Here is a 12045-nt window from a genome sequence, read left to right as displayed (position 1 = left end):
TGCATAGTGTAGTCTTTTGTTAAGACATGAAGCTAACTAGCTACACAATGAACTATAAATCCAAATCCTAACGGTACTACCATGCATAAATCTACAGGTAGCTAAAGCTAACCACCAACTAGGTTTAATGTTAGCCAACTAGCTAACATTAGGCTATAACTATCAATGAAAACAATAGTATTAATACAAAGATCATATTCGTAACATTAGCTAGCGAACCAGCTTTTAATGAAAACAACTTTCTGACAGAATTAGAAACGTATAGTAAGTGAAAATGTAGCTAGCTAGACTCTCTTGCTCGTATACATGGATGAACACTTCTCCCTCTCTGCCACGGATGCCATGGTTGCCCTTAGTTTGAAGACGTATTCCGAAGATGGGTGTTTTATACAACAGCCTTCTGTGTTCTCTTTTCGACTCCCTCCACATTTGCAATCAAACGCCTCAATTTTCTCCATCTCCTTAGCCATCATTCTCTGCTTCCACCGGGCATTCCACTGATTTCAAAACTCGGTCCTCTTCGTGATATCTTTAAAAAAAAACTGCGATACAAAGAATTACCGAAACATACTTTTTGTTATGGACAGAAGCGTAATACATGACAGACCAATCCGAGCTCATCTCTCGGCATGTCCATTATCGGCATGTCCCATCCATTATCTCAGCCAATCATGGCTAGCGGTAGCGGGAAGGTTCCTGGCTTTTTCTGTGGCTAAACCAACTAGGTTCATAATTGTTCACAACTGTATTAATTTTTTACAGATGGCATACAAGTTTGTTATTAAGGCACATGAAAATTCATATGTTCCAGAATGTTTACGTTCAAATTTCTCTCCTGTGAGGTAGTGACACATGACATATGACTAGTTTCCTATGCACTACTTTTCAAAGGTTTGGGGTCACTTAGAAATGTCCCTGTTTTGAAAGAAAATCACATTTTTTGTCCATTAAAATAACATGCAATTGATAAGAAATACAGTGTAGACATTGTTAATGTTGTAAATTACTATTGTAGCTGGAAATAGCAGATTTTTTATGGAATATCTACATAGGCGTACAGAGGCCCGTTATCAGCAACCATCACCTCCTGTGTTCCAATTTATACGTTGTGTTAGTTAATCCAAGTTTATAATTTAAAAGGCTAATTGATCATTAGAAAACCATTTTGCAATTATGTTAGCACAGCTGAAAACTGTTGTGGTGATTAAATAAGCAATAAAACTGGCCTTCTTTAGACTAGTTGAGTATCTGGAGCATCAGCATTTGTGGGTTCGATTACAGTCTCCAAATGGCCAGAAACAAATAGCTTTTTTTTAAAAACTCGTCAGTCTATTCTTGTTCTGAGAAATGAAGGCTATTCCATGCTAGCAATTGCCAAGAAGCTGAAGATCTCGTACAGCGCTGGGATGTGCTTTTAAATGGATAGCAGTTGATGGAATGACTGAAAGTCTATGAGAACAGCTAGCATGTCATTGTGCTAACACTATTATGAAGATATACAGTGCATTCGGAAAGTATTCAGACTCTTTTACCTTTTCCACATTTTTGTTACGTTACAGCCTTATTATAAAATTGATAAAATAAAAATGTTTCCTCATCATTCTACACACAATAGCCCATAATGACAAAGCGAAAACTCCTCAGTAAAAGGCACATGACAGCCGGCTTGGAGTTTGCCAAAAGGCATCTAAAGGCTCTCAGACCATGAGAAACAAAAGTCTCTGGTCTGATTTAACCAAGATTGTATTCCTCTCTGCAGATCCTCTCAAGCTCTTGGATGGTTGGATGCTGCACAGCTATTTTCAAGTCTCTAGAGAGATGTTGTATCGGGTTCAAGTCAAGTTGTGACGTTTCACCTTTGACCTTGTACCTTTTCAAACAAAAGATGACAACAAATCCGTTTTGGACAACTACAACCTTATCAATATGGAGAATGTAGCTCGTTTGACCATATAGGCAAATTAGCTAACTTTATTAAGCTATCTAAAATCTTATTGGATGAAGAATAGTTTCTGACTTCAAAAGCACTTGAACACAATCATGTTGGATTTATGACTTCCTACTTTCCAGTTTTCCATTTCCCACAAGCATATGAAGCCAGCAATAGAGCATGAGAGTTTCATTGAATCTGACAGGTCACACTTTCAGATATGAAAGAATACATCACTTTTCTCAGGAAACAATGTTCATATACTGTACTCTTTTAACCATAGTGCTTAGAATAGCCTATTATATTTCCACCAACCGTTGAATTTGTTTGGCTTCTTTTTGAAGGCCTCAGGGTCAAAGTGAGGGTTAAACTAATGCATTCTGGGAAATTTAGCATTTTCCCACACTGAAGAAATTTTTTGTGATTAATGAAATATAATAACTTAGCATTTTTGCATATAGGTTTTGTTTTCCATGATCATTTATTTTCAAATCAATTGTTTCAACAATATTTCCTATACAGGTATATGTAAACTCAGTAAAAAAAAAGAAACGTCCTCTCACCGTCGACTGCGTTTATTTTCAGCAAACTTAATGTGTGAATATTTGCCCTGGCCACATCTGCAGTCCTCATGCCTCCTTGCAGCATGCCTAAGGCACGTTCACGCAGATGAGCATGGACCCTGGGCATCTTTCTTTTGGAGTTTTTCAGAGTCAGTAGAAAGGCCTCTGTAGTGTCCTAAGTTTTCATAACTGTGACCCCAATTGACTACGATCTGTAAGCTGTTATTGTCTTAACGACCATTCCACAGGTGCATGTTCATGAATTGTTTATGGTTCAGTGAACAAGCATGGGAAACCGTGTTTACACCCTTTACAATGAAGCTCTGTGAAGTAATTTGGATTTTTAGGAATTATCTTTGAAAGGCAGGGTCCTGGAAAAGGGGACGTTTTTTTGTTGTTGTTGCTGATTTTATATAACGACATCAATTGTTTCAACAATATTTCCTATACAGGTATATGTAAACTCAGTAAAAAAAAAAGAAACGTCCTCTCACCGTCGACTGCGTTTATTTTCAGCAAACTTAATGTGTGAATATTTGTATGAACATAACAAGATTCAACAACTGAGACATAAACTGAACAAGTTCCACAGACACGTGACTACTAGAAATTGAATAATGTGTTCCTGAACAAAAAGGGGGTCCAAATCAAAGTAACAGTCAGTATCTGGTGTGGTCACAAGCTGCATTAAGTACTGCAGTGCATCTCCTCCTCATGGACTGCACCAGATTTGCCAGTTCTTGCTGTGAGATGTTACCCCACTCTTACAAAAAGGCACCTGCAATTTCCCGGACATTTCTGGGGGGAATGGTTCTAGCCCTCACCCTCCGATCCAACAGGTCCCAGACGTGCTCAATGGGATTGAGATCCGAGCTCTTCGCTGACCATGGTAGAACACTGACATTCCTGTATTACAGGAAATCACGCACAGAACGAGCAGTATGGCTGGTGGTATTGTCATGCTGGAGGGTCATGTCAGGATGAGCCTGCAGCAAGTGTACCACATGAGGGAGGAGGATGTCTTCCCTGTAACGCACAGCGTTGAGATTTCCTACAATGACAACAAGCTCAGTCCGTTGATGCTGTGACACACCACCCCAGACGCTGTCTTAGGCGTCTCACAGTACGGACATTGCAATTTATTGCCCTGGCCACATCTGCAGTCCTCATGCCTCCTTGCAGCATGCCTAAGGCACGTTCACGCAGATGAGCATGGACCCTGGGCATCTTTCTTTTGGAGTTTTTCAGAGTCAGTAGAAAAGCCTCTGTAGTGTCCTAAGTTTTCATAACTGTGACCCCAATTGACTACAATCTGTAAGCTGTTATTGTCTTAACAACCATTCCACAGGTGCATGTTCATGAATTGTTTATGGTTCAGTGAACAAGCATGGGAAACCATGTTTACACCCTTTACAATGAAGCTCTGTGAAGTAATTTGGATTTTTAGGAATTATCTTTGAAAGGCAGGGTCCTGGAAAAGGGGACGTTTTTTGTCGTTGTTGCTGATTTTATATAACGACATGTTTAATGTTTTACGTACAACATGTATATTTGTAAAAAACACACCTTCATGTAATATAGAAGAGGCATTTCAATTTCATTGAATCGTCAATTCATACATTTACATTACATTTAAGTCATCAGACGCTCTTATCCAGAGCGACTTACAAATTGGTGAATTCACCTTCTGACATCCAGTGGAACAGCCACTTTACAATAGTGCATCTAAATCATTAAGGGGGGTGGTGAGAAGGATTACTTATCCTATCCTAGGTATTCCTTGAAGAGGTGGGGTTTCAGGTGTCTCCGGAAGGTGGTGATTGACTCCGCTGTCCTGGCGTCGTGAGGAGTTTGTTCCACCATTGGGGGGCCAGAGCAGCGAACAGTTTTGACTGGGCTGAGCGGGAACTGTACTTCCTCAATGGTAGGGAGGCGAGCAGGCCAGAGGTGGATGAACGCAGTGTCCTTGTTTGGGTGTAGGGCCTGATCAGAGCCTGGAGGTACTGCGGTGCCGTTCCCCTCACAGCTCCGTAGGCAAGCACCATGGTCTTGTAGCGGATGCGAGCTTCAACTGGAAGCCAGTGGAGAGAGCGGAGGAGCGGGGTGACGTGAGAGAACTTGGGAAGGTTGAACACCAGACGGGCTGCGGCGTTCTGGATGAGTTGTAGGGGTTTAATGGCACAGGCAGGGAGCCCAGCCAACAGCGAGTTGCAGTAATCCAGACGGGAGATGACAAGTGCCTGGATTAGGACCTGCGCCGCTTCCTGTGTGAGGCAGGGTCGTACTCTGCGGATGTTGTAGAGCATGAACCTACAGGAACGGGCCACCGCCATGATGTTGGTTGAGAACGACAGGGTGTTGTCCAGGATCACGCCAAGGTTCTTAGCGCACTGGGAGGAGGACACAATGGAGTTGTCAACCGTGATGGCGAGATCATGGAACGGGCAGTCCTTCCCCGGGAGGAAGAGCAGCTCCGTCTTGCCGAGGTTCAGCTTGAGGTGGTGATCCGTCATCCACACTGATATGTCTGCCAGACATGCAGAGATGCGATTCGCCACCTGGTCATCAGAAGGGGGAAAGGAGAAGATTAATTGTGTGTCGTCTGCATAGCAATGATAGGAGAGACCATGTGAGGTTATGACAGAGCCAAGTGACTTGGTGTATAGCGAGAATAGGAGAGGGCCTAGAACAGAGCCCTGGGGGACACCAGTGGTGAGAGCGCGTGGCGGGAGACAGATTCTCGCCACGCCACCTGGTAGGAGCGACCTGTCAGGTAGGACGCAATCCAAGCGTGGGCCGCGCCGGAGATGCCCAACTCGGAGAGGGTGGAGAGGAGGATCTGATGGTTCACAGTATCGAAGGCAGCCGATAGGTCTAGAAGGATGAGAGCAGAGGAGAGAGAGTTAGCTTTAGCAGTGCGGAGCGCCTCCGTGATGCAGAGAAGAGCAGTCTCAGTTGAATGACTAGTCTTGAAACCTGACTGATTTGGATCAAGAAGGTCATTCTGAGAGAGATAGCGGGAGAGCTGGCCAAGGACGGCACGTTCAAGAGTTTTGGAGAGAAAAGAAAGAAGGGATACTGGTCTGTAGTTGTTGACATCGGAGGGATCGAGTGTAGGTTTTTTCAGAAGGGGTGCAACTCTCGCTCTCTTGAAGACGGAAGGGACGTAGCCAGCGGTCAGGGATGAGTTGATGAGCGAGGTGAGGTAAGGGAGAAGGTCCCCGGAAATGGTCTGGAGGAGAGAGGAGGGGATAGGGTCGAGCGGGCAGGTTGTTGGGCGGCCGGCCGTCACAAGAAGCGAGATTTCATCTGGAGAGAGAGGGAGAAAGAGGTCAGAGCACAGGGTAGGGCAGTGTGAGCAGAACCAGCGGTGTCGTTTGACTTAGCAAACGAGGATCGGATGTCGTCGACCTTCTTTTCAAAATGGTTGACGAAGTCATCTGCAGAGAGGGAGGAGGGGGGGAGGGGGAGGAGGATTCAGGAGGGAGGAGAAGGTGGCAAAGAGCTTCCTAGGGTTAGAGGCAGATGCTTGGAATTTAGAGTGGTAGAAAGTGGCTTTAGCAGCAGAGACAGAGGAGGAAAATGTAGAGAGGAGGGAGTGAAAGGATGCCAGGTCCGCAGGGAGGCGAGGAGACCTCATTTCCGCCGGCTGCCCGGAGCTCTGTTCTGTGAGCTCGCAATGAGTCATCGAGCCACGGAGCGGGAGGGAGGACCGAGCCGGTCTGGAGGATAGGGGACATAGAGAGTCAAAGGATGCAGAAAGGGAAGAGAGGAGGGTTGAGGAGGCAGAGTCAGGAGAAAGGTTGGAGAAGGTATGAGCAGAGGGAAGAGATGATAGGATGGAAGAGGAAAGAGTAGCGGGGGAGAGAGAGCGAAGGTTGGGACGGCGATACCATCCGAGTAGGGGCAGTGTGGGAAGTGTTGGATGAGAGCGAGAGGGAAAAGGATACAAGGTAGTGGTCGGAGACTTGGAGGGGAGTTGCAGTGAGGTTAGTGGAAGAACAGCATCTAGTAAAGATGAGGTCGAGCGTATTGCCTGCCTTGTGAGTAGGGGGAAGGTGAGAGGGTGAGGTCAAAAGAGGAGAGGAGTGGAAAGAAGGAGGCAGAGAGGAATGAGTCAAAGGTAGATGGGGAGGTTAAAGTCGCCCAGGACTGTGAGAGGTGAGCCGTCCTCAGGAAAGGAGCTCATCAAGGCATCAAGCTCATTGATGAACTCTCCGAGGAACCTGGAGGGCGATAAATGATAAGAATGTTAAGCTTGAAAGGGCTGGTAACTGTGACAGCATGGAATTCAAAGGAGGCGATAGATAGATGGGTAAGGGGAGAGAGAGAGAATGACCACTTGGGAGAGATGAGGATCCCGTGCCACCACCCCGCTGACCAGAAGCTCTCGGGTGTGCGAGAACACGTGGGCGGACGAAGAGAGAGCAGTAGGAGTAGCAGTGTTATCTGTGGTGATCCATGTTTCCGTCAGTGCCAGGAAGTCGAGGGACTGGAGGGAGGCATAGGCTGAGATGAACTCTGCCTTGTTGGCCGCAGATCGGCAGTTCCAGAGGCTACCGGAGACCAGGAACTCCACGTGGGTCGTGCGCGCTGGGACCACCAGATTAGGGTGGCCGCGGCCACGTGGTGTGGAGCGTTTGTATGGTCTGTGCAGAGAGGAGAGAACAGGGATAGATAGACACATAGTTAACAGGGTACAGAAGAGGCTACGCTAATGCAAAGGAGATTGGAATGACAAGTGGACTACACGTCTCGAATGTTCAGAAAGTTAAGCTTACGTAGCAAGAATCTTATTGACTAAAATGATTGAAATGATACAGTACTGCTGGAGTAGGCTAGCTGGTAGTGGCTGCGATGTTGACACTACACTAATCAAGTCGTTCCGTCGAGTGTAATAGTTTCTACAGTGCTGCTATTCGGGGCTTAATGGCTAGCTAGCAAGGTTGATTGCGTTCCGTTACTTTAAAAGAACAACAATAGCTGGCTGGCTAACCTAGAAAATCGCTCTAGGCTACACAATTGTCTTAGAACAGAGACGGCTATGTAGCTAGCTAGCTACGATCAAACAAAACAAACAGTTGTACTGTAATAGTTACTACAGTGCTGCTATTCGGGGGCTAGCTGGCTAGCTACGTTAGAAGAACGACAATAGCTGGCCAGCTAACCTAGAAAATCGCTCTAGGCTACACAATTGTCTTAGATACAAAGACGGCTATGTAGCTAGCTAGCTACGATCAAACAAAACAAACCGTTGTACTGTAATAGTTACTACAGTGCTGCTATTCGGGGCTAGCTGGCCAGCTCGTTAGAAGAACGACAATAGCTGGCCAGCTAACCTAGAAAATCGCTCTGACTACACAATTGTCTTAGATACAAAGACGGCTATGTAGCTGGCTAGCTACGATCAAACAAATCAAACCGTTGTACTGTAATGAAGTGAAATGAAAATGTGATACTACCTGTGGAGCGACGCGGAATGATGACCGGGTAGTTGGAGTTCAATTCAGAGGTTGGCTAGCTGTTGGCTAGCTAGCTAGCAGCATTTCCTCCATGGACGTTAAGGACGACAAATAGCTGGCTAGCTAACCTCGGTAAATTAAGATAATCACTCTAAGTCTACACACTCTAAACTGCACAATTATCTTGGATACGAAGACAACTATGTAGCTAGCTGACACTACGCTAATCGAGTCGTTCAGTTGAGTGTAATAGTTTCTACAGTGCTAGTGGACAGTGGATGTTAGCTAGCTGCTTAGCTAGCTGCTGGGCAGATACGTTAGGACGACGAAATACGATAATTATGCAATTGTCGTTCTGATACAAAGACGGCTATGTAGCTGGCTAAGAAGAAATTGCTAAGATTAGACAAATCAAACCGTTGTACTATAACGAAATGTAATGAAAAGTTATACTACCTGCGGACCGAAGTGTAGATGCGCATTTCCAACCGGAACCAATTCTGAATTTAGTCCAACCCTGATTTGTCTGTATGTTCCAAAAATGGCTATTGACTAATATAACGTTAACATTATTGACTAATATAACATTAAATGGTAAAAACACATTTTTACCACCATGACCATGCTGGATTACTTCCAAGGATACAGCACCATGTAACGAGTGCACTGAGAGTCGGGAATCAAGTTCAGGGAGTGAGTGTTTTAATAAATACAATGACCACGAAACACAAACAACGCACCGACATGAAAACAGAGTCAATAACACCTGAGGTGAGAACCAAGGGGAGTGACAGATATAGGGAAGATAATGAAGGAGGTGATGGAGTCCAGGTGAGTGTCATGAGGCGCTGGTGCGCAAGACGATGGTGGCAGATGCCAGAGAGGGAGTATACGTGACACACAAAAACATTTTTGGAGAAGAATACTATTTGAGTCAACACTTTTTTTAAAGTTTTTTTTTCATTGGCTAATATCATCCATCTTAAATAATATTTCTGGACAATGCCGTTAGCTACTGTGACTCCTCTCTAAGGCCTTCTTCCACACATACTGTATCCGTCTGTCTGTGTTGTTCAGGGTCAGTCATAGGCGATCTGATGGACCTGCAGGCCCTGTCCAGAGGAGTGCAGCAGCAGCACAACCGGATCTGGAACAGGACCAGGCAGGCTCGAGCCCGTCGCCAGGCCAACGAGGAACACCAGCTGTTCAACATCGAGGTCCTACTCGGGGTGGACTCCTCTGTGGTCCACTTCCATGGCAGAGAGCACATCCAGAAGTACCTCCTCACCCTCATGAACATAGTTAGTGCCATATACTACGCTACGCTACACTCTTTTTTTCTTCTTTTTAGATATATATATATATTTTTTTTTTTACGCAGCGCTACACGACACTAGACTAAACCTTTTTCACATATGCAGCCATTTCCACCTCTGAGATGATTTTCTACCACAAAACTCTGTAACCTGTTCTATGTGTTCTATGTGCTTTCAATGTGTTTTCATTTCTGCCTCTTCCGCCCACCCATCTCCCCTGTTTGAGACCTTGCAGAATTATTAATTTGATTCTAATGATTTTCTGGCATTCTGGCTACAATTAGTCAGCTACCTGGCCAGTGAAATAGAATCCAGCTCATGCCCTCCGGTGGGTCAGCACAGGGCCAGTGCTAATGAGGGTCCTGCTGCCAGGGTTATTAATACAGGGTTAGGGGTGGGATAGGGTGGGGGTGGGGGTAGGACCAGGAAGATATATATATATATATATATATATATGAGAGAGAGAGAGAGAGGGAGAAGATTAAACAGGGGACGGTAGATACGTATAAGGATGAGGGCAAAAGAGTGTGTGTGTGTGTGTGTGAAATGGCGAGAGAAGGGTGCGTTGCGTTGGGAGTCGCTATTTCACTTGTTAGCATGATTCAGTAGAGTACTGTTCACTGTACCAGCGGGCCTTCCTTCACTATTTAATTTGTTAGAATGATCCAGTAAAGTACTGTTCACTTTGCATGAATTTGAAAGCTTCATGACGGCTCATTTTCTAGAAATATAAGATAAACAAATGCACTACCCAGAAACACACTGTGGCACAGTCCTGTTATTTCTCAGTATGGGGAGTCATTTAGCCATTTTACATTTGATCCACTGAAGCAGAGCAAGAGGATGAATTCAAGTAAATCAATTCTCACAGGCAGACAGACAGACAGACAGACAGACAGGTCAACAGAAAGATGAGACTGGCAGGTAGTCAGGCAGGCAAGCAGATAGACAGAGGCCAGGCGGGCAGACAGACCGGCCGAATGCCAGACAGACAGAGGCCAGGTGGGTAGACAGAAAGACAGACAGGTTAACAGAAAGAAGAGACAGGTGGCCAGACACCATACAGAAAGAAAAACAGACAAACATAGGCCAGGCGGACAGACAGACAGGTCTGCAGAAAGATGATGAGACAGGCGGGCAGAAAGTCAGACAGGCAGGAAGGAAGGAAGGAAGTAAGGCAGACAGACAGACAGACAGACATGGCCAGGCGTTCTCAGGGCTCAGGTGCAGCTGGCCCAGCCTATCAAGAGGGAGGGGCCCAGACAGACACAGGCCCCAGGGGGTTTCTACCAAGGACATCTTCTGAAGGTTGCTTAGCAACTCTTATGCAGAAGAGAGAGAGAGAGAGAGAGAGAGAGAGAGAGAGAGAGAGAGAGAGAGAGAGAGAGAGAGAGAGAGAGAGAGAGAGAGAGAGAGAGAGAGAGAGAGAGCGAGCATGAGGGAGACAGGCAGTGTTCTCCTGACTGGGGACTAGGTATTGGGGACTTGTCCTTAAAGGGCCTGTTTAGCTCTAATAGGCTCATTTGGATTATTGTGCATTGGTGCCAATTAAACTGCATTCAATTGCATAATACATAAAGGATTCAGTGTATCAGGTATCTAGACTCCAACGCACATTCAATAATTTTTTACTTTTAGCCTTTTTCAAGAAACCCTGTAATGGTCCATTGTAGTGAAATGGCTACCATGCGTATTAGATGAAATCTGATATGATAATACAGCTAATGATTTTCAATCAGAGTTACCTTTTACATTATCACATGTCAGTCAGTCTGTCAGTGTGTGTGTCTGTTCTGCTCTCTTGTCAGGTCTCTATTCTCCTCCCCTGGCATCATTAGCTCAGTTTATCTTACAGGGGACTGTCCTCCTTCTATTCCTCTACTTACTCGCACACACACTCGCACACACACTCGCACGCACACTCGCACACACACACTCGCACACACACACACACACACACACACACACACACACACACACACACACACACACACACACACACACACACACACACACACACACACACACACACACACACACACACACACACACACACACACACACACACACACAGGGAGAAGGAGAGAGATCACACTCTCACTCACTGCACTGTCGTGGGCCTCCTCCCCGATGCCAGGAAAAGTGAGGTGTGTAAATGAGTAAGGTGTGACAGACAGATGAGGTCAGAGGAGACCATCCCTCTCTGGGAGATGCACACTCAGGCTGAGGGCACCCCTGCCTCTCCTACTAATCTTTGACAGTTGGGACTGGAATAGTGTCAGAGGACATTAAATACATGTGGATACTTTTTTAATTAGAGCTCCCCTTAGAGAGAGAAGAGCGTTCCTAGCAAGAGGTGCATTTCTGGGGAAGAGGTGCACATGATGCATTAATAAAATTCCAATATATCAATGTCAGATGGAAACACACCAGGTCCTGTTAACTGCTCTCTCCCTCCTGCACAATATCCAACCTCTCTCAGATACTTCAGCCAAGTGATATGCATTATGATCCTGTACTGTAGTCGCAGGCCACGTGCTTCTGTCAGTTTGTCTGTCTGTCTGTCTCTGCAGGTGAATGAGATTTACCAGGATCGTACCCTGGGTGCTCACATCAACGTGGTTCTGGTCCGTATCATCATGCTGTGTCCTGCCAAGGTAAGACACAATAGGCCTCAGTCATTCACCCACATGGTCAGCAGATGTAACCTGTAGGAGATTGATCCCCATGTCAGAATACTCCTGTACTCTGGTACTGCGGTGGGGCTCTGTTGG

The 12045-nt window shown here is 45.5% G+C and overlaps 1 protein-coding gene across 1 annotated transcript in view; it reads left to right on the top strand.

Annotated features, from left to right (window-relative positions):
* LOC135550232 (A disintegrin and metalloproteinase with thrombospondin motifs 2-like) overlaps nucleotides 1–12045 on the top strand; it is a 53245-nt gene that overhangs the window by 26115 nt on the left and 15085 nt on the right. The window contains exons 4-5 of the mRNA XM_064980847.1: nucleotides 9033–9256; nucleotides 11845–11928. Coding sequence (XP_064836919.1) covers nucleotides 9033–9256; nucleotides 11845–11928 — 308 coding nt within the window. The remainder of the gene's footprint in view (nucleotides 1–9032; nucleotides 9257–11844; nucleotides 11929–12045) is intronic.

Source organism: Oncorhynchus masou, chromosome 12 (genome assembly GCF_036934945.1).
Source record: "Oncorhynchus masou masou isolate Uvic2021 chromosome 12, UVic_Omas_1.1, whole genome shotgun sequence".
NCBI lineage: Eukaryota > Metazoa > Chordata > Actinopteri > Salmoniformes > Salmonidae > Oncorhynchus > Oncorhynchus masou.
This window is presented reverse-complemented; position numbering and strand designations above follow the sequence as displayed.